Source organism: Martes martes, assembly GCF_963455335.1.
Source record: "Martes martes genome assembly, chromosome: 1".
Lineage (NCBI taxonomy): Eukaryota > Metazoa > Chordata > Mammalia > Carnivora > Mustelidae > Martes > Martes martes.
In genome coordinates, this window is record NC_137888.1 from 214931786 (window position 1) to 214953627 (window position 21842).

Below are 21842 nucleotides of genomic sequence, written 5' to 3' on the forward strand. Positions count from 1 at the left end.
TCTGGGTTCAAAGGCGCCCCTTCCCCGGGGCCTCCTGCCACCTGCCCCCGTCCCAGCCACACGAACTCCTCGCTGTCCGCCGCAACCAGCTGTGCTGCGGTCTGGTCTCTGGTCCCCACCGCCCCGGACAGGGCTCCTCACCTACAGGGAAGGACCTCGGGGCTGGCCAGCTGCTCACTGTAGGGGGCTCGCCCGTCTTCTCGGGAGCCCCTGACCTGCCAGGTCCTGCTGGAGTCACCGCTTGCCTGGCTTTCCTCTCCAGCCCCAAGACTCTCTGCTCCCCTCAACCACTTCCAAGGCCCCCTCTTCTACAGCCCTCACAGCGTCCTCAGCCCCGTTCCCGCTGCCCCCCGCCCATGGCTGTGCCTCACCCCCCACTACCACTAAATCCCTTTCCCTTTACTGCGAAAGCTACATTCAAGGATCCACTGAAACAAATCTTGCCTCCCGTGTGAGATGCTGGGCCAGCGAGGGCACCCACTGGCCTCAGTCTCCCTGGCGGTCAGGGGGAGGAGGCAGCAACGCCCACCCCGCCCGAGAGCTGCTGCGCGGCCCCCTGGCCCCAGCACCCCCGTCCTCATCCGGTTGCTCCTCTGCCCCCAGCCCACCCCCTGCCCCACCGCAGCCCGCCTTCTGCACGCACAGACCGCACTCCTGCCCTGCTCTCCCCCCTCCAGAGGGCAACCAGGCAGTTCCTTCCCCACAGCAGGGCCACACCCTCGCTGGGCCACAAGGACTGGCCATACCCCTGTCCTCGGCCCCAGAGGACCCTGAATTTGGGGTCACCAGCACCTCCTGCGGACGGCCTGTGAGTCTTCTCCATAACCAGCTCCCCCAGGACGAGCCGCCTGCCCCTTGCGTGCGACATCCAGACACCCCAGCTGGAGACCGGACAGACAGACAGCCAGCCCTAGCAGTGCATGAACCCACAACTGGTTTAATGACAACGATGCTGTGTCACAAGAAACAAGGCTCGCCCTGCACTAGGCGCCCCTCCGTCCCCTGCCCTGCAGTCAGCCCCACGCAGACCCGCGCCCCGCCATCCCAACTCCCTGGTGCAGGTCCGAGGGGGGAGGCGGTCCCACGGGCACAGCAGCTCCCGGGCTCCTGCAACTGCCCAAGGTGAGCGCATGGCCAAGTCTGGCCTGGTTTCTTAAACACTCCAACAAAAATAAGAACTCGACCGATCAAAATACACACATCTATGTACACGGTCCCTCGTCCGTCCCCGCGGCAGGCAGGTGTGGCCCAGGGCCCAGGAGGCGGGCTCCCACCGCTCCCCACCGGTTCAGGCAGGCTCTGCTGATCAGGAGCGGTGAGCACCGCCCCCCACGGTGGGTAGTGGGTGAGCCACTGCTGCCCCCTCCAGCCTTAAACTTCCCCGGGACCAAGCTACAAGGACACAGAAGCAAATCCAAAGAAAGTCACAAGTACGTACATACACGTGCACACACACGGCCAACGGAGCGGGGGCACAAGGCCATGGGGACCTGGAGGGGCTCTGCCGGACCCCACCGAGCCCAGGCCTGCCCCACCCCATCCACTCCGCAGCACCCAGGAGCCGAGGACCGGGGGCGGGGGGGGGGGGGGGCGCTGGCTGCTCACGCCCCTGACCACACCCAGGCCCTCCCTTTCTCCTTCCCTGTCTCCTGGTCTGGAGATGAGGCAGGAGGGGACGGGCCCATATGCAGCTGGGCACAGAGCAGAGAACCATAGGGTGGGCTGGGGGAAGCTCAGGAGGTTTCGGGTAAGACCTACGGGTGCCTCCTCCCTGGCTGCCCCACAGCCGACGGCACAGACGGACAGGACCCGATGGGGCGGCCTGGGGGAAGGGGAACGGGCTGGAGGGCAGGAGCCAGATGCCCAGAGGACACGGCCTCTGGGGTCGAGTCTGCCCTGGGGTCACCCTGACCGGCCGCCCAGCAGGCCGCAAGCACCCGAGTCCGGCTTGGGGATGAAACAGGGCCGTGCCCCCCGTCAGCAACAAGGACAGTGCGGGGTCAGGGTACACACAACGCGGCGAGCGGACCTGACTCATTCTCCTCAGACAGCAAGTCCAGCTCCAGATGACCTCCTTCGGCCCGGACACTGCCCGGGGCCCGCTCCGCACGTGGCGCCGTGTCCCCCAGAAAGTCAGTGGCACGGATGCCGGGGCAAGGGCAGCCGCGCTGGCCGCGGAGAAACCCGTCAGACGTCTGTCCCTCTGCTCCGTGGGCCGACCCCAGCCGTCCGCCCAGCCCCAGCTGACCGGCCTGGCATCCTGCCGTCTGTCCCGCAGGTGCGAGTGGTGATGGCGGCGGTGAGCACGTACTTCTGGGAGGCGCGCGCGGCCCCGACGATGCAGCGGCGGACGGAGATGGAAGCAGGCTGGGTCCCAGGAGGCGTCCGTCGTGCTCCCAGCAGAGCAGCCCAACAGATGGTCCCCGCTGGGGCCCCCTCTCCTGCTGGGGCCCGGCCACGTCCCCGCCCCAAACACCGGCTGCCAGGGTTCGCAATCAGGCTTTAATGAGAATCTTCGGGGTCCTCCAGGCCCGACTCCCCGCCCGCCCCGGCTGCGTCCTCTGGGGACTGTGTGCTGGGGAGGGGAGGGTCCATGCACGCTGATGAGAAGCGGGACTCTGCCGCCCGGACGGTGAGGCCTGAGACTTTACCGGATCCTGGTGAAGAGGTTGAGGACTGACACGGACTCCTGCGGGGCACACGGGAGGGAGCGCTGAGCCGCAGCCCCCGGGCGGCCTCCCCTGTGATCGTGGGCCGCCGGGCCAGGCCACTGGGGCTGAGCCCCCGGCAGCACTGGCACGAGAAGGGACTTCTGCCTGGAGGGCATGCGAGGCTTCGGGCCAGGGGAGCCTGTGGGCACCGTGCCCAGCACCCGGAGGTGTGTAGGGGAGCAAGGCTCTGAGCACCTTGTGCCATGTGGCCTGGGCTGTGTGGCAATGCAAGAGCAGAAAGGGGACATGGGGAGTCCCAGAGGAGACCACAGCTGAGAAGGTAAACGGGGCTGGCCGGGTGACTCGGGGGGGGGGGCCCCAGGACAGGCTAAGGGGACGCGCGTGGGGGAACATCTGGCACTGATACCGACCCACTTTACCTTTGTCGAACGGGTTTTGCTAAAGACGTTCCAGAACCGCAGGGTTTCGTCCCCAGCACCGGTGACTATGGCCTCTCCGTCAGGGGACATGGCCTGGGGAAGCAGACAGACCCCCCCTTGGCCTTATGCCCCGCAGGCAGCCCTCCACGGACAGAGCTGCCGGATGCAGCCAGGGACGGGGAGCCGGGGGGCGCGGTGGGGCAGGCCCCATGGAGGCCGCCAGGTGGCCCGGCAGAGCCACGGTTAGAGCATCCTGGTGGGGACACACGGCCGCCCCCCGCCTGCCTCAAGGACAGACACGCTGTTCCGTACAATCAGACAAACGATATGTGGGTTTAAGCACAAAATGTTTTCTTCTGAAAAGAAAAAAAACGAGAGGGACCCTTTCTCCGAGCCGGCGCGCATGGCGATCCGGTGAAACGTTCAGGGACCAGCGAGCGCCGGGACCCGGTTACCTGCGGAGGCTCTCACTGTGCGAACGCGGACGCACAGCCGAGCGGAGGAAGGGCAGGGCCGCAGGAAGGCGGCTGCCGGGTGGTGGGACAACCTGACCGTGCAGGCAGGGGGGACACGGAGGCATGGGCTGCACACCGCCTCTCAGGGGCACGGGGCAGTGGCGTTCTCCCTGACCCCAGGCAGGGCACACTCACCAGGTACAGGACCCTGTAGGAGTGCCCAGTCAGCTTCGCCACCTGCGTCAGGGATGGGTACTTCCAGACCAGGATCTGGTTCTGTGAGTAGCCGTGCGTGCTCACCTGGGGGGGCAGAGAGGGTGCTGCCGGGACTCAGGTGCCCCCTTCTGCGGCCCCGGGGCTCAGACGCGAGCGGTGCAGCGCACCCACCCAGGAGCCATCTTGGGCTTGCTAGGCAAGGCGCAGAGGCCGCAGGTGACGGCCCTTGCTCCCCGCGCTCCGGGAGACAGCCGGACTGAGCCGCCTTGAGCTGACTGAGCTCCCAGAGCCCTGGGCTCTGAAGGCCTTCCGGCGCCGAGGCAGGAGGCGTGTGCATGGGCCCTATACTCACCAGCTCGTTGGCGTGCTTGGACCAGGCCAGGTTGCACACCTGCGAGCCCGTGTCGATGCACTGCAGCGGCTGCCCGGTGAGCGTGTTCCAGAAGCGGATGCAGCGGTCGGCCGTGCCGCCGCCGGACGCCAGCAGCCCGTGTTGGTGCGGGGACCAGGCGATGGCCTTCACAGCCGCCAGGTGCTCCGTGTACTGCTGCACGGGGCTTAGGCTCGAGTGGTTCCAGACCAGCAACTGCGGGGGCAGCGGCCGTGAGGCCCCCGAGCTCCTCCCAGCACCCCCGCCCCACCGGGACAGCACCCGCGTCGCCGTTCCCTGTGGTGGAAGGCATAGCCTGAGGCCAGGAGGGCAGGGGCCCCAGGGCACCTACCTTGTTGTCGTTGCCCCCTGAGGCGAGGAGCTGGTGGTCCGTGGACCACTTGAGTCCACACACCTCCTGCCGGTGGCCTTGCAGCCGCCGCTCGGCCTGCAGGGGCGGCGTCCGGATGTCCCTCTGCAGGATCATGCGGTCCCGGCTCCCGGACGACAGCTGGTCGGCATTCCAGGCCAGCGCCCCTGTGGGCCGGGCAGAGGGCAAGGGAGGCTGAGGCCTGGCCCCCCAGGAATCACACCTGTCCCCCAGGGACCGGGTGGCTCCTCACCGACGCGGGCCGTGTGGCCCTCCAGCATGGACAGCTTCTTCCCCGCGGCCGCATCCCAGATCTGCACAAAGCCCTTGTGCGTGCCGACGGCCACCAGGTTCCCCTAGGACCGATCACAGGGGGAAGGGAGCGGGCGTCAGGCCCTCTCCCTGACGGGCGGCCCTGACTCTCCTCTCCCTCCGGGGGCTCAGCGCCGCTTCTCTGCGAGTCCCTCTGGACCAGGAGGATGGCCCTCCTCAGAACCCGCCGGGAAAACGGCCACACAGGTGCTCTAGCCGGCGCACTAAGCATCCGTGCGCTTCCGCGTGTGGCTGCCGCGCCAGCTGTGGGGGTGAGGGGGGCAGTCCGCAGGGGACACCTGGCCTCATATCTCTGGGGAGCAGTAACCATCTCGACCAGGCTGGAGACAGGCAGGGGTGCCGAGGCCGTTCCCCGAGCTTAGACAAGTGACCGCCAAGCCGGGGGCCGGCGCCTGTGGGTGTCTGAAGCCCCCGCAGCACTTCGCAGGGCCCCCGCCCGCAAGACCGGGTCACATCTCCCCCGTGCCAGCCCTGCCTAGCTGGGACCGGGATCACGTACTGACCCGTTCAGACCAGCCCACAGACGTCACCGAGTCCCCTTCCACGGAGAGATCGCAGAGCCGGGTCACCTGGGGGAGAGAGGAAGTGGCCGGTGTGAGCTGACACGCTGCCTGCCTGGCCTCCGAGGCCCGCCCCATCCATTCATCCCCGTCTGTCCCCGTTCATTCGCTCCGGGACACCTCAGGCCCGTGCGCATGGCTGTCGGGGCTGAGAGTCGGGGCTCAGGAGGCTGCACGCTGGGAGGGGACACACGCCGGCATGGGGACGACAGTGAGCACAGAGCCTGGACCGGGCGGTGGGGCTGGGGGTGCTCGGGTGACCAGGGCACCGAGCGGCAGGCGCAGGCCACAGGCTGCCGCGAGCACAGGGGCAGCCCTTTCTGAGGCGGCTTCACGTGCCTTGTTTGGAAGGCGCCTGCATTTTATTCCCAAAGACAGCCCGCCCCAAGCGCACCAGCTTCCTGCCCTGCAGGCCCTGAACCCCGGCACTACTCGGGCGGCCCCCTCAGCAGGGCCGGGCCAGCTTGGTCCCGCCCGCCCCCGCGCCCACCCCCATGCGCGCAGCGGGGCCACCTGGCTGGTGCAGGCGCTCCACAGGTACACGCAGGTGCCCAGCCCCACGCTGAGCACGTTGAGGGACGACCAGTCCACCAGGTTCAGGTAGAAGTCGTCCTGCAGCTCCGGGGCGTCCAGGACCTTGAAGGGGATCTTGGAGATCTTGCGGGTGGGCTTCCGCGGCGACCGAAGCAGCTTCTGACTGCAGGGAGGGAGAGCCCACCCCCCGCCCTAAAGCAGCCGCCATCTCCTCTCCCCTGCAGCCCCAGGTGCCCCCTCCTGGCCCAACGGGGTCTTCTGCTCATCCAGCCCCGCTTTCTGCCGCCCACGTGATTCCGAGGCTATGGGCGACCCAGCGGCCACCAGTCTCCCCGGGCTCTGACAGCCACACCAGGCCCTCTGCCCAGCACCTCCTCAGGAGCCCTTCCTGACTCCCCTGCTGAGCCCAAAGCCGCTGGGCCTGCAGAGCGTCCCCAGCGTGGGAGGCCCCCTGAGCCTCTCCTGCACCCCGAGCACAGGTCTCGGACCAACCCTGGCTCCCCGGCGGCACCTGGCTGCCAGCCCGGCCCCGTCCCAGCCCTGTCCCTGCCCACATAGGCCTAGACTCACCTCTTGTTGCTGACTGGGGACAAGGAGTAGGGAGACACGTCATTGCCATCGTCAGGGCTGGCGCGCTTGGTGCTGAGGGAATACTGGAGGTGGGGTTGGGGGGGACCTGGTGAGCAGAGCCTCAGCCTGAGCTCAGGGAGCTCCCGCCCAAAGTCCCGGTGCCCACCGCGCTGCTGGAGGCCGGGCAGGCGTGCGGGGTGCACACAGAACCCGGACGAGCTCTGGGGAGAGGGATTCCGAAAAGCAAACCAGGCCTCAGGCCTGAGGCATTGTCTGGACAGTGACTTGCCTGTCTTAGCCTCCCTGCTGTCCCTACGGCCACCAGCCCCCTGGCCATCTCTCAGGAGACCCAAGCCAGGCTCCTTCTAGTTCTGTGCCGGGGCCACCCTGAGGTTCGGGACCATGCACTTGGTCCCTGTCCCAGCGCTGCCTTCAGGGCAGCGAGAGAGCACAGCCTCGGCTCACAGCGTGGGGCTACATGTCTGCCCGGCTGAGCGTAGGACGGCCGAGCGGGGGCCGAGTCAGGTAGCCCGGTGTGGTGTGGGCTGCCGGTGGGGAGAGGCCGCGGGCTCACCGTGAACAGGCCCTTCTTCTCGGGTGTGGAAGGCTGCAGCCTGCGGTCCTCGGTCTGTGGGTCCTGCACCTTCTCGATGCCGGCTCCCAGCAGCTCGTTCTTCAGCAAGGCAGAGTAGGCCAGGCCGTCTGTGGACAGCGGGCTCCGTGAGGCCACGGAGGGGCGGGGGGTGGGGGGGACAGACGTGGGGGCAGGGGCGCAGGTGGCCTGACTCCTGACCTTTGCCATTGTCTGAGGTGGCATCCTTGGCTTTCCGGTTTTGGCTGGGGGACTTCTCATTCTCCTGCGGGAGAGGGAGGGGGAGGAGGCAGGGCCAGCTGGAGCAAGCCTCCGGGGCCCCCGCTCCCCCCGGCCCCCGCCCCGGCCGCCGCCCTCTGGGCAGCCCCTCACATTGATCCTGTGGAAATTCACGCTCCAGTTGGCACCGGCCCTCGAGGGGATGAAGCGGTCCCCGTGCTTGCTCGGAGAGGACACGGGAGAGTTGGCCGGCGTCAGGGTTCGCCGCATCTCCGCGACCTGCAAGGACGGCAGGCGGTGCAGGTGCCTCAGAGCCCGCCGCGTGCAGGGCCGAGGCCGGTCTCCCTGCACTTGGCCTCTGGTCACTGAGCCAGGGCATCAGTCCTAGAAATCCGGGCGGCAGCGGTGAGCCGGTGAGCGAGCTACGTGCTTGGTCTGGCCTCCCTGTTCCGGGAGCAGCAGGGTGGGGAGCACCTACACCAGCCACAGGGCTGTATCTGCTTCCCGGTCATCGAAGGCGGTGGGAAAGAGCACAGTGCGGACCCAGGACCCTGGACCCCCTGTGCGCCGAGAGCCACCACCCCGTCAGCGCCATCCCCCTCAGGCCAGGACGGTTCCCCATGGAACTGGGACTCCCTCACCAGAGCCGGGCAGTGGATATGGGGGCTTGGCTCCCGGCAAACCGGCCCACCCCCTTTTCCCCATAAGGGATGTGCAGTGGGTTGAACCATGTCTCCCAAAAGGACACGCTGAAGCTCTAACCCCGGCACCGGGACGTGACCTTACTCAGACACTGCGTCTTCACGGTGCAAGCCAGTTAAGACGGCCACACTGGAGTGGGACAGGTCCCAAATCCATGCCCTGTGTCCTCCTAAGAGTTAGAGACGCTGACACACAGCGAAGGGGACACGAAGACAAGGCAGAGACGGGAGGGATGGCCCTGAAACCAGGGACTGCCGGCCACACCAGGAGTCCTAGGAAGGACTCCCCCACAGGGCCCCCAGAAGGGGCTGAGGCCTCGACAGCCTGCGGAGCTGAGAGCGCAGAGAGGAGCAGCAAGCACGGCCTGCGACACGTCAGGAGCCTGAGACACAGGCAGCGTGGCGGACCAGGTGGGGTACAGGGAAGGGGCACCCCCAAACGCTGCTGGCTTCCAGCAGATAAGGACCGGGCCCCCTCATGCCACCATCACAGCTGTGCGCGGTCAGGCCAGTCCACAGGTCTGAGACACTGGGCCCCTTGCCTCCCTCTCTGGAAACCGAGAGCACCCCTGCACCGTCCCCCTCCTCAGCCCTGAGTGCGGCCCCACGGGAACAGGGATCTGGAAGCCGACGGTCCATGCAGGCTCCAGCAGCAGGAAGGGCGTGGGAAGCCCGAGGAGGGGACTCCCTGCTGTGGCTGTGCCCCTCCCCCACCTTGCACCTCCGTCCTCTGGCAGGTGGTGCCAGGGGCTCACCGCAGTCGCCCCAAGCCGGCAAGGAGCCAGGCCAGTGCCGGCTGGGGCAGGGCACCAGGAACTCACGCAGGGCATGGTGTTCTCATTCTGAACCACGATCTGCCGGAGGAGACGCCGCTCGTAGTCCTGGTCCATGGCGACACAGGGCAGGCCCAGCCCGCCGGCGGAGGTCAGCTGGCCAAGGTCAGCCTGGGGCAGGAAGGGCAAGACCGGGATCAGCACCAACGGGCAGCAGCCCCCGCCACTGCCTGGTGGCCGCAGGGAACTCCACGGTGACGGCCGGGACCCCCACCACGTGTAGGGCCTCCCTCCTAGGAACTGAGGGGGGGGCCTGGTGTACCCCACAGGCTATGGAGGCCACAGGGGGTTGGGATGGGGAGGACCGGGGCTCCCCCCGGTCTTTGTCCTGGTTAGTGCAAGTCTCTCATCTGTCCCTGGGCCATGGAGCTCGCCCCAGGGCCACCCCTCCAAGCCACGCAGCCCACCACATGCTTCCTGCTTCAGACCCTCTGAGGCCACAAGCTGCCCCCCGACCACACCCAGCCCTGAGATGGGGGACTGGACAAGGGCTGAAGTGGTTCCAGCACGGGTTCCTCCCTGAACGGGGAAGCCTCTGTGTCCTAGAGCAAGACCGGGGCCACAGTCCGCTGGCCTGTGTGCACAGCGGGCGGGGCTCAACAGAACCACGTGGCAGTGCTCACACCCACTTCCCACTGTGCTCAACTCTGCGCTCGGAAGGCTTCTCCGAAGAGGAGTGAGAAGAGAGGAGGCAGTTGAAGAATGTTCTAGGAGGAGGAGCACATGGAGGGAAGAAAGGGCTGAGCGCTGTCCAGCACAAGGGGCAGCAGGCAGCCACCTCCGGGAGAAGCGTGCTCCTTACTACGGGGCCACACAGCAGGCCCCCTGCCAGGGGCTGCTTCCAGAAACCAATGGGGAACATTTGCCAGCTGCGCCTCCCCTGGGGGCTCTGCAGAGCCTCGAGGCCAGAGCAAGGATGTGGGGGACAGAGCCCAGCACAGGGGCTGTGCAGAGGACGGCAGCTTCCTGCGGCGTGCCCACTCTCCACCCTAGACTCCCTGAGCGCTCACAGTCACCGTCCCCCCCACCACCCCGGCTGGAGCCCTGGGGCCATGACAGGGAAGGACCAACTGAAAAGCAGAAGCCGGCCCAAAGTTCTAATTTTTTGACTTTTGAAGTGCAGCACCCTGCGGAGGTCAACAGCTGCGTTTAAGAAAAAAATGATAGTAAGAGACACGAAACATAAGATAGAGCGTCGGGAGCGCCTGGGGGGCTCAGTGGACTGAGCCTCTGCCTTCGGCTCAGGTCATGGTCTCAGGGTCCTGGGATCGCGCCCCGCATCGGGCTCTCTGCTCAGCAGGGAGCCTGCTTCCCCCTCTCTCTCTGCCTGCCTCTCTGCCTACTTGTGATCTCTGTCTGTCAAGTAAATAAATAAAATCTTAAAAAAACAAAACAAAACAAAAAACCACGTCATGTTGGAACGGCTTTAAGCACACAGATCTGCGGCGTAGAGCACTCACGTTGCGTTGCAAACACCCTCAGCTCCAGAGGGAGCTCCGGAACCTTCTCACCCTCCCAAACTGAGACTCTGTCTCCACGAAGCACAGGCCCCACCCCGAGCCCGCGAGCTTCTGTGTGCGTGTGCGTGTGTCTCTCTCTCTCTCACACACAAACACACACACACACACACACACACACACACACACAGCCCGGGGACCCAGGAATTCCACTTCTAGGTATGTGCCCCGGAGGAAAGGCAGACCCACACCGAGCCAAGCCCTCCAGCGTCCGCACTGGCATGACTCCGGACAGCCGAGGAGACAGGCTCCCAAGTGTCCACCCCCAGAGAAGGATAAACCCGGTGCGGTCCCTCCACACGCTGGAACGTAATTTGGCCTTGAAAAGAAAGGGCGGTCTGACTCCTGCCACACCACGAGCGCACCCGGAAGACCCCGCGCTCACGGAGAGAAGCCAAACCCGGGACCCATCCTGCGGGATCCCACTCACAGGGGCTCCCCAGAGGGTCCCGTCCATAGAGACAGAGGGCAGACCAGAGAGAACACCTGCCCTTGCAAAGACACCTGAGGGCGGCCGGGTGGCTCAGTTAAGCGTCTACCTTCGGCTCACGTCACGATCCCGGGGTCAGGGGATCGAGTCCCCCGTCGGGCGCCCTGCTCAGCGGGGAGGCTGCTTCTCCCTCTTCTTCTGCTCCTCCCTCTGCTTATTCTCTTGCTCGCTCTCAGATAAACAAATAAAATCTTCAAACAAAGACACCCGAGGAGAGTACTAGCTTCGTGTCACCTAGGAGGGGACAGACCTGGGGGTCCACCACTCACACCTCTCCAGCTGTGGCTACACGAGAAGATATTCAGGCCAACCTGCCTGAGCCCCACTTTCGACATCCCCAAATGGCCTCTCTGTGGGTTCCTGGGCCTGTGGTGGAGAGACTGGGTACAGCACATGGCTGAAGGAGCAGCATGAGCCCACCGAGTCCTTGACCCTCACCTGCCATGAGGGGACACAGAGCGCTGGCCTGGTGTGGTCTAGGCCCAAAGCCGGACACTCAGCCAAGAACAAACCAGCTGGATTAGACTCGGAGGAACAGGCGTGCGGCCACTAGTCGCCACGGTGTGCCCCACATCGTGCACCACGTTCACACGCACGTGAACCCACGATGGCTGAGCCGGGGCAGCAAGGCCCTGGGTCACGTAGGGGTATGGACAGGGGCTTTTGCCCAGAGGCCTGACGTGGGTGTCCACCTGCCCCCAGGGCCCTTCCTCCTAGGGCCTGGGGTTCCCAAGCTCCCCCAGCCCCGTCATCCCCACAGGGCCACACAGCAGGCCTCCTGCTTTGTGAGTGAAGCGGGGTTGAGGCCCTCCCTCTGGGGTATACCTAGGGGAGCAGCCACCCCCTTCTTGGCAATCCCCCCCCACCCTGCATGGATACTATATGCTCCGGCCGAGGTACCTGGACTGGTTCAGCCCATTTATCACAGAGCAGAGTCCAGAAGTGGGCTGTGTCCCTCTAGCCTCCCTCACTTCTCTGGGGGCGAGGGCCCTTCCCATCCAGCTCCCAGTCCACCTACTGGCCCGCCGCAGGAGGAACCCCGTGTGCCGTCACCACAGGGACCACTCCTGGGCCGTGTGGCCACACGAGTTTGTGTCCAGGCTGGAGATGCCCACTCAGAGGACGGGGGTTCCCCCGGGGTGAGCCTGGGCCACATGCAAACCAGGGCTGAGCTCCAGGAGGCCAGTGACCGCTTTGAGAACCAAGACTCCCCCGGGGGCGGTTGCGGCAGGGAAGGAAGAGGACAGGGACACAAAGAGCAGTGATAATGGCTCCGTTCTGGTAAGTTCTACCCTCCTGGGTACTCTGCCAGAGTGGGGCCAGTCAGCTGTCCTCTCCACCGCACAGATGAGGAAGAAGGGTCAGAGAGGCAGCTGGCGTCCCTGGCCTGTGTGCGGAGTCAAGCCCGCACGGCCCTGACTGGAGCCGTTTGCCGCCGCCCAGGCAGTGAGCCCTGGGGGGGGCTGGGTGAAGGCCATGCTCAGCCCCAATGCTCAAGAGATATCCCTCCCCTGCTCTCCCCACACAGGGCTGCTCAGGGATGGTGGGGCTCTGGGGGGCACGAGGGGCCCCAGCAATGGTCACCCTGTGGGCTATGGGCTCTAAACCTCTCAGCCCAGGTGAACTTGGTCCTGATGGAAACCAGAGCCCCCTATTCACAGAGCAAGGCCACCAGGCTTGTGTCCCCAGGTGACGCCCGGTGAAGCCGGCGAGGCTGATGTGCTGCACGGACGGCAGGGCCCAAGAGAAACCAAAAGTGTCCGCAAGACGAGACAAACCACAGACGGTTTTATTTAAAATGACGAGACAGGGGCGCCTGGGTGGCTCAGTGGGTTAAAGCCTCTGCCTTCGGCTCAGGTCATGATCCCAGGGTCCTGGGATGGAGCCCCACATTGGGCTCTCCGCTCAGCGAGGAGCCTGCTTCCCCCCCTCTCTCTGCCTGCCTCTCTGCCTACTTGTGATCTCTGTCAAATAAATAAATAAAATCTTAAAAAAAAAAAAAAAAAGAGAGACAAGTTGGGGGGTGGGGGGGATATGATACCGGCCAGCCATGGGAGGGGGCGGGCGCGCCCACGCCCACCCTGGCGCTGCTGGAGGGCAGCAGGGCCCCAGCGACGGGCCGGCACTCCCAGGCCGGCTGACACCCCCGGCTGCCCCCGTGAACGGAGCAGGCAGGCACATGCGCCCTTGGCAGGAGCTGAAACCCGACTTCCAAGGAAGGCAATTTGGCAGTTGCCTTCCAAATTTAAAACGCACATCCTCTCCGACGCGGCATCTCTGCTTCTAAGAATCCGCCCGTAATAGCCCCGTGTGTGCAAAGCCACGTGTACGAGGACGCTCGTGCAGGCTGCGTGTGGAGCAGAAGGCGAGGGCCGACGCAGCGGCGTGAGGCTCCTGTCCCCACTGGGGCACAGGGCAGCGGCCGGGGCAGTGGGAGGGCCAGCGGGCCCCACGCACCTGAGTGCAGCTCCGAGCCAACAAGCTACTTTCGGAGGGAGAAGCCTGCGGCACGGGTCAGCGTGCGGAGAGGAACAGGGGCTGGGGGACAGGAGAGGAAGGAGCCTTGCTTCCCTGGGCAAGTTCGCACTTCTTGGATTCCCGCTGCGGCCCAGGGGCGGGGCACGGCTGGCAGGGCACCCCACGTTCGGCTGCCTTCACTGCACACTTGAGAACTTCCTAAGGAAACACCCGAGAGCCTGTGGCGACTCGTGTTAGCGAGCAGTCCAGAGCATGGACTGTCCGCAGGCTGCAGCGGAAAGGGCCCCCGGTGCGCCCAGGCCGAGCCCAAGACAGAGCCGGAAGGCAGCAGTGAGCGCCCCGCTGGCCCCGCGCTCGCCCTGCTGACCAGGGCAGGCTGGTGTCCAGGTCACGTGAGGGGGGCCAGAGTCCTCAGGCACTCGCTGCCACCGTCCCCTCCACTGGGCACCGCACTGGCAGACTTGCCCTCCCACCAAGCCAACCCTTAAGAAGGCGGTCTCCTCTTCTTCCAACGTGGCCGCCAGGATGAGGGGCCAGGAGACCCACAGGCCACTGCCTCAGACAAGCTTCCAACCCCCGAGCCCGCTCTCCTGGGAGACGGGCAGCACCCCAGTCACCTCGGAGGACAATGATGAGGTCCCCATGCAGTGAAAGCTGGTCTGTACGGGTCAGAGGTCACCGAGCACCCAGGGCTGCCCTCCCGCACACTGGCCGTGTGCCGCTCCTCGCCCACCCAGGGCCCCGATGCCCCCCGGTGGTCACGGAGCGGAGCCCAGCTCCTCTGCAGCCCCCCGCTAGCCCCGACCTCTCCCAGCCCCGCCATGTGCTGCTCACAAGGCTTCCGCCCACCGAGAACTCAGCAAAGATGCTCTCACTCCAGGTACCACCCGGTGGCTCTCACCGGGGCCATCCTGCCCCTCAGGGGACACTGGGCGGTGTCTGGGGACATGTGTGGTTGTCATGACTGGGATGCTTCTGGCATTGAGGGGTGGGGTCCGGGGCCGCTGCTCAGCCGCCCACAGTGCTGGGAACATCCCCCCCCTGAGAGTAGGTCTGGCCAGAATGTTCCCAGTGCCGCGGGGCAGACCCGCTGGAGGCCAGCAGATGAGGGAGAGGACGGAACACAGGCTGGGCCCGGTGTGAGCAAGGACCAACGACATGGCGCACGCCGCCTCCCATGCTGTCTCCCAGCCCCCTGGAGTGGGGGAGTGGCTGCGGGGGGCACAGCGAGGGCGGCGGCATGGACACGCGACCGTCTCCCCTCCAGGCCCAGGGGCGGCACAGCACACGCCGCAGCTCCTCCCAAGTTCGCGCTGGGCCCCGGGCCCCCGGGCCGGAGCGTGCTGCTTCCAGGAGCACTCACCAAATTTCAAGTCCTTCGAGGTCCTGCTCATCTCGAAAAACCAGCCCCTCCCGGTTCCGAGGTTGTACGGCTTCCCAGCAAAAGCCGAAGGAAAGAAACATGCCCACGACAGGGCTCTCGTGACTCGGTGTCTCGAGGGTGAGGGTGGTCTGGACGTGGCCGCTAGGAAACGGTTTACACCGAGGCCCTTCCCGTTGTGACGACCACAGAGGCCCTGGACACCACCCGGCGTCCCCTGGCAGAACCGTGCTGGGTGAGGGTAGGTCCGGCTTCTGCAGGGGAAGCTGCACGTGCCAGCGGGTGGAGGTCGGGGGCGGCCGCTACCCACATGGTCCCGAGGAGCCTGCGGACACCAGCTGCCCCCTCCCGCGTGTGCCGCCCAGGCTCCCAGGCGAACCTGGCCCTGCGGGACAAGGACGGCAGCAGGCAGCGTCGTTCCGGGTCCCGGACTCGTGTCTGCCCCCAGGGGCAACGCCATCATGCTCTCACGCAGGAGGAAGCTGTGGGATCCTCCCCGGGAGATCCAGCTCCGGCACCCACGCGCCCCTCCTGCCCACGGCCGCTCAGATCACGACGCTCCCTCAGGTGGGAGGGTCCCCAGCCCCAGCACCCGAGTGACCAGCCACCTAAGACCAAAGACCTGCTCTGGAGCGGGGCGTCATGTCACGTGGTCGGTTCTGGGGGGAACCATCTGCCCACGAGAACTATGCTCGCACGCGGCTGGGGGCTCCCTGGGCACCGCCACCCGGGGCACGGGCCTCCGCGGGGTCCCTGAAATCTCCAGCACGCGTGCCCGTCCAGAGCCCCTCGGGCGGGGGCTGCAGGACACCCGGGGGAGCCCTGCGCTCCCGGACCACCTGACGCGCAGCCCTTTCCTCCTGAGGGGGAGGAGGGCGTCCTGGGCGTGTTCTTCTCAGCCACCCTCTTAAGATGCTGGGGAAGTACCACACGAGGAAGACCCAACTAGAAAAAGGGGAATTGTCCAATTTTCTGCTCACGTGGGAACCTCTGGCTTTGCTGCCTCTGCCTTGGCTCAGCCCCCCACCCCCACCCCACACCGGAGAAAGGGGGGGCTTCGGAGGAGGACACCCCTGGCCCGGAGTCCCTGCTTCCGCCCCGACTGGCCCGGCAGCCCTGGGCAAGCAACAGGAGACGCCGCCTTCGCAGCGACCAAACTGGGTCTGACCCAGAGAAGGGCTGAAGTGGCGGCGGGCCCTGTGCACTCGGGGCCAGGGGCAGCCAGACTCCAGGTGCACCAGACTGCTCCCTGCCCCTCCGTCCACAGTGGGGCGCTGGGGGGGGGGGGGCCCTTGCCCCTCCCCAGGGCCTGCCCCTGCCCCAGAGGAGGGAAGACTTTGGTCAGTAAAAGATGGGGCTCCGGGGCAGGAGGCCTGGCTGGGGTCCCCAGACATGGACTAGATGGCACACTCCCGGGCTGCCAAGAGCTGGGGCACACAGCGGGGACTTCAGACCATGAACCCCCGCCCCCCAACGGTGGAGGGAGCGCGATGTGCTAGTGGTCCCTCCCCTTGCGCTACAGCAGAAGGCAGGCCTGGGAGAGCTGGAATCAAAAGGGACCGGGCCTGACACAGGACAGGGAGATGATATACCTCCCCTCGGGGGCCGGTATGAATCAGCACGAGGGTCGTTATTTCTGGGGAGGCCCGGGGGCCGGGGCCCCTGAGGAGCACGTTCCAGCACGCCTGACCTCCCTCTGGGCAGACAGGCCCCGGGGCTCATCAGCAGTCCTGCGCCCCTGGCCTGGCGGGCTTTCTGGACCAAAGGCTCTCCTTTCTAGCCTGTGACAATGGCCCCGGGAGACATGGCCAGCTCCCCAGGAGAGCACAGCTGCGCGAAGCCCCAGAAACGTGCCCAAGGTGAGGCCACTCGTCTCCCAGCTCTGCTGGGCGCTGCTAGGCGCCCATTCTCCAGTAAGATGGGGTGAGACATCCAGCCCCCGAGGGCATTAGGGTCCACACCAGCACAGAGGACGCAACCCGCCCTCCCCCGCAAAGGAAGGATGACTTGGCAACAGCCCCGAATGATTTATGCTCGCGTACGTGTTTGCAGCTGTGGCTTATGTCAGAGAGCCTGATCACAGGCTGGACAGGCCTTAAAGGGGTTCAGGGCGAGCCCCCTCACAATAGCATCTGCTCGCACACCTGCAGGAATGGGGAACTCACCCCCTCACAGGTAGCCTTGAGCATCACAAAGTGCTTCCTCAATTATGTCTCTCCATGGATCCCACCTCTGGGTCCCAGGTGGGGGCAGAAGAAAGCCCTAAAACCTAGTACGTTTAGGGCAAGGACCCCCAACCCCACCTGCTGGCACTGGGGCCACGTCACTCTCCGTAGGGGGCCATCGTGGGCACGGCCGGGGGCTGAGCAGCATCCCTGGCCCCCACCCCCAACGCCAGAACACCTACCGACAAGCACAAATATCCCCAGACACGGCCCGCAGTGAACTCCGAGCTCACGGGACGCCTCAGGGGGAGGAGCGGTTTCTCTCAGGCCCAAGACACCAGCGCTAACCCATCTCTTACGTTCCGCCTCCCGTAAGTACAGACAGACAGACAGCTCCCAGCAGCCATTGGCCCCGGCCCTTGCCCCCTCAGCCTCCCTCGACACCACCTCCGCCCCAGCCCGCCTCTGCGTCTTTCTCCTTCTTGTAGGGCCCCGTGCAAATACAGCCAGACCCTTCCCGCACAAACCCACCGTTCTTTCTTCCGGGCAGAGCACGAGCGAAAGGCACGGGGATCTGGAAGGAGCAGTTGCTGTCCTAGAGAACCACACAGAGGCTCGGGGAGGCTGGGCGTGAGGAGCGAGCTGGGGGCAGGAAGAGGGGCAGGGAAGGCCGGAAGAGCTCTGTTCTGGGCCGCGTCCTGGGACGGACGGCAGGACAGGGGGACCGGGAATGGCACCGAAGGTGGCGTCCCGCGGAGACTGAGCAGAGCGCCGGGGAGCAGGGGAACCAAGGGGACCAGACCGTGCCTGCCCAGGCCAGGTGAGGAAGCAGGCGGTCCCGAGAGGACAGGGGGATGGAGACGAGGGACCTTGTGAGGCCAGGGTGGGAAAGGTTCAAGGAAAGAGTGACCTCTCCTGGGCTAACGCAGCCCGGACGCCTGCAGGACACCCAGACGACAACTGGCACTGGCCACGTGGGCCTGGAGTTCCAGAGCCAGCCTTGGCACCAGCAGCAAATGAGGACAGGAAGTGAAGTGTGCCCGCCAAGAAGGTGTGCAGAGAGCAGAGTCGCATCTGAATTCAGATCAAACACGAAGGTCACCACGCAAGAACCTGTGCTCAACTGTTCGCAGCGGCTCTGCTACCCACGGGAGAAAGGTGATGACAGCCCAAGTGTCCGCCACCTGGGGAGGAGACACACACGTGTCCCCCACGCGCGGGAGCGTCCGGCGGCTGCCAGCAGGAGCGAGGCCCCCACGCGCTGCCCCGGGAAGAGACCCAGACACAGACGGCCACATGGGGTGAGAGTTCACACGTGTGACACGCCCAGACCAGACTCAGCCTGACAGAAAAGGGGGCAGTGGTGGCTGGGGCTGGGGAGGGTGCAGGACTGGTGGGTAAAGGGAAGAAGGTTTGATCGGAGTGATAAGAATGTTCTGGAATTAAGGTGATAGACGCACAAGCTGAAAAGCGCTGCACTGTACACTTTAAATCAGTAAATCACACGGCATGGCAATTCTATCCGAATCGATCTGTTACCAACAAAGATTCAGCAAATAAGGAAAAGCAGGGCCCGTAAAGGAGGCTGCTCGCTGGCAGGGAGGTGTGGGAAGACAGGGGAGAGGGGAATCCACAGTCCACTTTGCGGGGGCCGGGGGTCATTCGTTCAGCACGACGGTCGAGGACCAAACCAGTTGCGCCTGCTGGGACGCGCCCTGTACGCCTGTTCCGGTCTCAAGTGAGGAAGCCACAGGAGGAGAAAGCAAGGACACAAGGATGCACGGTGGCTGGGGGCACAAGTGTCTGGAGTGCTAGTGCCACACGAGAAGGAGCTCTGTGTGCGAGTCCCGGTGCTCGACAGAAGGAAGCAGCTGCAGGACGTGCCCAGCTCCAAACCGCCCGCCACCTGCAGCTGCTCTGCCAGCAGCAAAGCTCGGGCAGGGGGAGTGAGAGGTGGCCAGGGTGGTGACCAGTGGCCCTGACAAGGGGGAGGCTACGGGCTGGCGATGGATCAGAAACCGGACGGCGGGAAGCTTCGGGGCAGAAGAGGGGCAGCTCGATATTCCTTCCCCAGCTCTGAAGGCCAGCCGCTCCCCGTGCCAGCTCCCAGGATGGCCCAGATGGACCCTACCCTCTGGCTGTCCCCACCCGTTAGCTCCCACTCCAGCCAGTGTTCTCGAGCTCCAGCCTTACGGGGCACTGAGTCCCTGCCCTCACAGGGCTCTTGGGCTCAACTCCAGTCCCTCCACACCGCTACTACTTGGAGACATCCTGAGCACTGCACGCCGGGGCGGGGCAGCCGCATCCCTGACCCCACCCACCCGATGCCAGGAGCGCCCACAGCCGTGATCACCACAGATGTGCCCAGACAGCACCCACGTCTCCAGCTGAGAACCTCTGCTCTAGAAGAAAGTGACAACGGTAGTGCCATTTCACTGGTTCCTAAAAGACCAAGTCCCTTGATCCTGACGCCTGACCTGAAGGTCCAGGATCCGCCCTCCAAACAGAACCATCTGGGACCCTCTCACCCTGCTCAGTGCTACCAAGCCAAAGGTCCCCACAACCAGCCCCACTCTGGTCCCCAAACCGGCCAGGCCAGAGGCCCCAACAAGCAGTACTGGGAGACTTTGCTGAAACAGAGCCTCGTGTGAGAGTGGAGGCAGACCAGCTTCTGGAAACTCATCGCCTCCCCATCTGCCTCTGGGCACTTCTCCCCTAGCCCCAAACAGCCACTGCCACTGGCTGGGCCACAGGGGTCTGAGATTTCCCCCAGAAAACAGTCACGGGGGGTGGAGGGGTGCTCCAAAACGGCCAGCACGGCTCGCTCCCTGGACACCGCCCACCACCCAGCAAAGCACCCGTCCTTTGAACCAAGAGCTGTCCAAGGGCCAGAAGCCCGGTTTTCAGAGGGGGAGAGCCCAGAATGCTCAACAAAACCCTCCTGGAACAGCGGAACCTTGTTCCCTCCGCAAGTGCCCCTAACGCCAGCACACCTGCCTGCTCTGGGGCCCGGAAGGCACAGCAGTCCAGTGGTTTCTGTTGAAACAGAAGGGGCGCGTGACCTCCAGGGCTGAGACGGCCCACGAGAAATCCTGCACAAACAGCAGCCTAGAACGCATTCTAGGGGACAATGTACCACTCTGGGGACTGTCCCCAGAAGATCTCATCAGCCTCTAGTGTGCAATCCCCCCCCCCACCGTCCGCCAGGAGAGACCACCCGACCTCCTGCGTTTCGAAGACCCCCTCACCTGCCCCCAGTCGGGGGAAGGGGGAGCAGCTGTGTATGCTGGCGCCGACTGGTTTTCTTTTGGTAAATCCTCCCCATCTCAAACATAGTAAGAAGTTGGGGGGGGGCGAGGGTGTGGTGCAGCCTCACCAGCCGGAGGCATGAGGTCATCACTCTGTGGACTGGAGTGAAGGGGGGGCTAGTTCCCAGCATGACAGGCGCCTGAAAGAGGGGCGGATTTCGCGGGGAAAAGAACAGGGAAGAACAAAACAGGCCTAGGCTAGACAGCTGCAGAGCGCAGGGTCTCCGGCTTCGCGCGGGGGGCCAGTCTAGACAGTGCAGACCCAGCGGGTGCGGGAGCACGGCTGAGATGGGGAGAAGACGGCCACCCCGGGGGCTCCCGCTGGCGGCCGGGGCTTCCAGGAAGAGGCGGGATGTTGCGGGGCAGGCGGGTGGCTGGGCAGAGCCAGGCCCTGTCCGAGTTCGGTGGGGTCAGGGCCCACACGGAGAGCTGGACACGGGCGGGACGGCAGGTGGAAAGGGTCAAACCGGGAGGCCGGGGGAGCAGAAGGCCGTGGGGCTGGGGGCGAGGCGGATCACGGATGCGCCCCAACGGCAATGCCCAAGCGCTTCTGGGTGCCAGGAACCCGGAGGGGCGCCCACACCGACAGGGTCCCCACACCTGCGTCTACTGGCTTCGGGGGCCCGGTTCGAGCCCCGCCGCGTCGTGACAGCCATGGGGGGCAGGCTCGACCGCGCAGGGCCTGCGCCGGGATGCCCCAATTTGGAAGGCGGGCTGGAGAGGCCAGAGATGAGGCGCCGAGCCGGGAGGGGGTCGGCTCGGGCCCCTGTGTCAAGCGGACCGCGGACGCGAGCCGCGGCGCAGGTCTCGGGCGGCCGGTGGCTCGGGCTGGGGCGCTCACGCAGGGCCGGGTTTGGGGGTGAAGACGGGAGTGAGGTGCGGAGGTCACCCCGGGCCTAGCTCGGCAGCGGGGCGGGTTCAGGGGGGCTGGCCGGCTCCCGGAGGGGCCCGAGCGTGGGGGCCGCCGGCCCGGTGTCGGGCGGTGGGAAGGCCCGCGCCGCCGTCAGGCCCCGGCCCGGCTCGGGGGGTCGCGGCTCGGGCCCGGGGGGCGGGTCCCCAGACCCCGCCGCCTCACCTGGCTCGCTCCGGTCGCCCGCTGGCTGCGCCGACCCGCCTCTCCCGGCGCCGCGCCACACCGGCCTCAGCCGCCCGAAGCTCCACTGGTCCGGCCGCGGCCGCCGCGGACAGGACCCCGGGCTCCGCGCTCCTTAATATGGCGGCGGTCGCTGTTCCGCGGCCTCCCGGAGCCCTCCTCCGCCGCGCGCGCTCCCGCGGCCAGCCACGCCCCCGCGCCGGCGCGCTGCGTGCGGCCGCCCCGCCCCGCCCCGCCCCCGCGCGCCCGGGCCTCCCGCCGGGGCCGCGCCCCGCCCCGCCCACCCTGCACGACTGCGCCTGCGCGCGTCGGGCATCTCGGGAGGACGTGACGTCGCCCGTGATTCGAATCAATACAGGAAGCGCGGCGACACGCGTTGCCACGGGCGACCGAGGCCGGCGGGGTCCCCGGGGGCGGGCGGAGCCGGTTGCGTGGGATCTGCGGGAACGGCTCCGCTTCGTTTAGGACGTGGTTCTCCGCAGGGGACGGTGCCAGGCCCGGGTCCTCGGTGACGCTGCGTGGTCAGGCGCGGGTGCGCGCGGCGGCCTGTGCCCGTCCGGCCCGGA

General features: G+C 66.1%; 1 protein-coding gene across 3 annotated transcripts; it reads right to left on the reverse strand.

Moving 5' to 3' along the window:
• Nucleotides 1–917: 917 nt before the first annotated feature.
• Nucleotides 918–21476, reverse strand: FZR1 (fizzy and cell division cycle 20 related 1). Of its 3 annotated transcripts, none has more exons than XM_080823757.1 (14): nt 21259–21476; nt 8833–8955; nt 7464–7589; nt 7293–7356; nt 7074–7201; nt 6500–6582; nt 5909–6092; nt 5339–5404; nt 4756–4858; nt 4485–4669; nt 4115–4348; nt 3742–3846; nt 3092–3184; nt 918–2689 (listed from the first exon to the last, which is right to left on the reverse strand). In XM_080823757.1, the coding sequence occupies exons 2-14, from the start codon at nt 8899–8901 to the stop codon at nt 2648–2650; spliced, it is 1482 nt and encodes a 493-aa protein (XP_080679883.1). In that variant the 5' UTR covers nt 8902–8955; nt 21259–21476; the 3' UTR covers nt 918–2647. The 3 variants fall into 3 exon arrangements, with proteins under 3 accessions (XP_080679883.1, XP_080679882.1, XP_080679884.1); XM_080823756.1 differs by having other exon boundaries at nt 3083–3184; nt 21259–21450; XM_080823758.1 differs by lacking the exons at nt 8833–8955; nt 21259–21476 and adding an exon at nt 8097–8165 and having other exon boundaries at nt 3083–3184.
• Between the last annotated feature and the right edge of the window lie 366 nt (nt 21477–21842).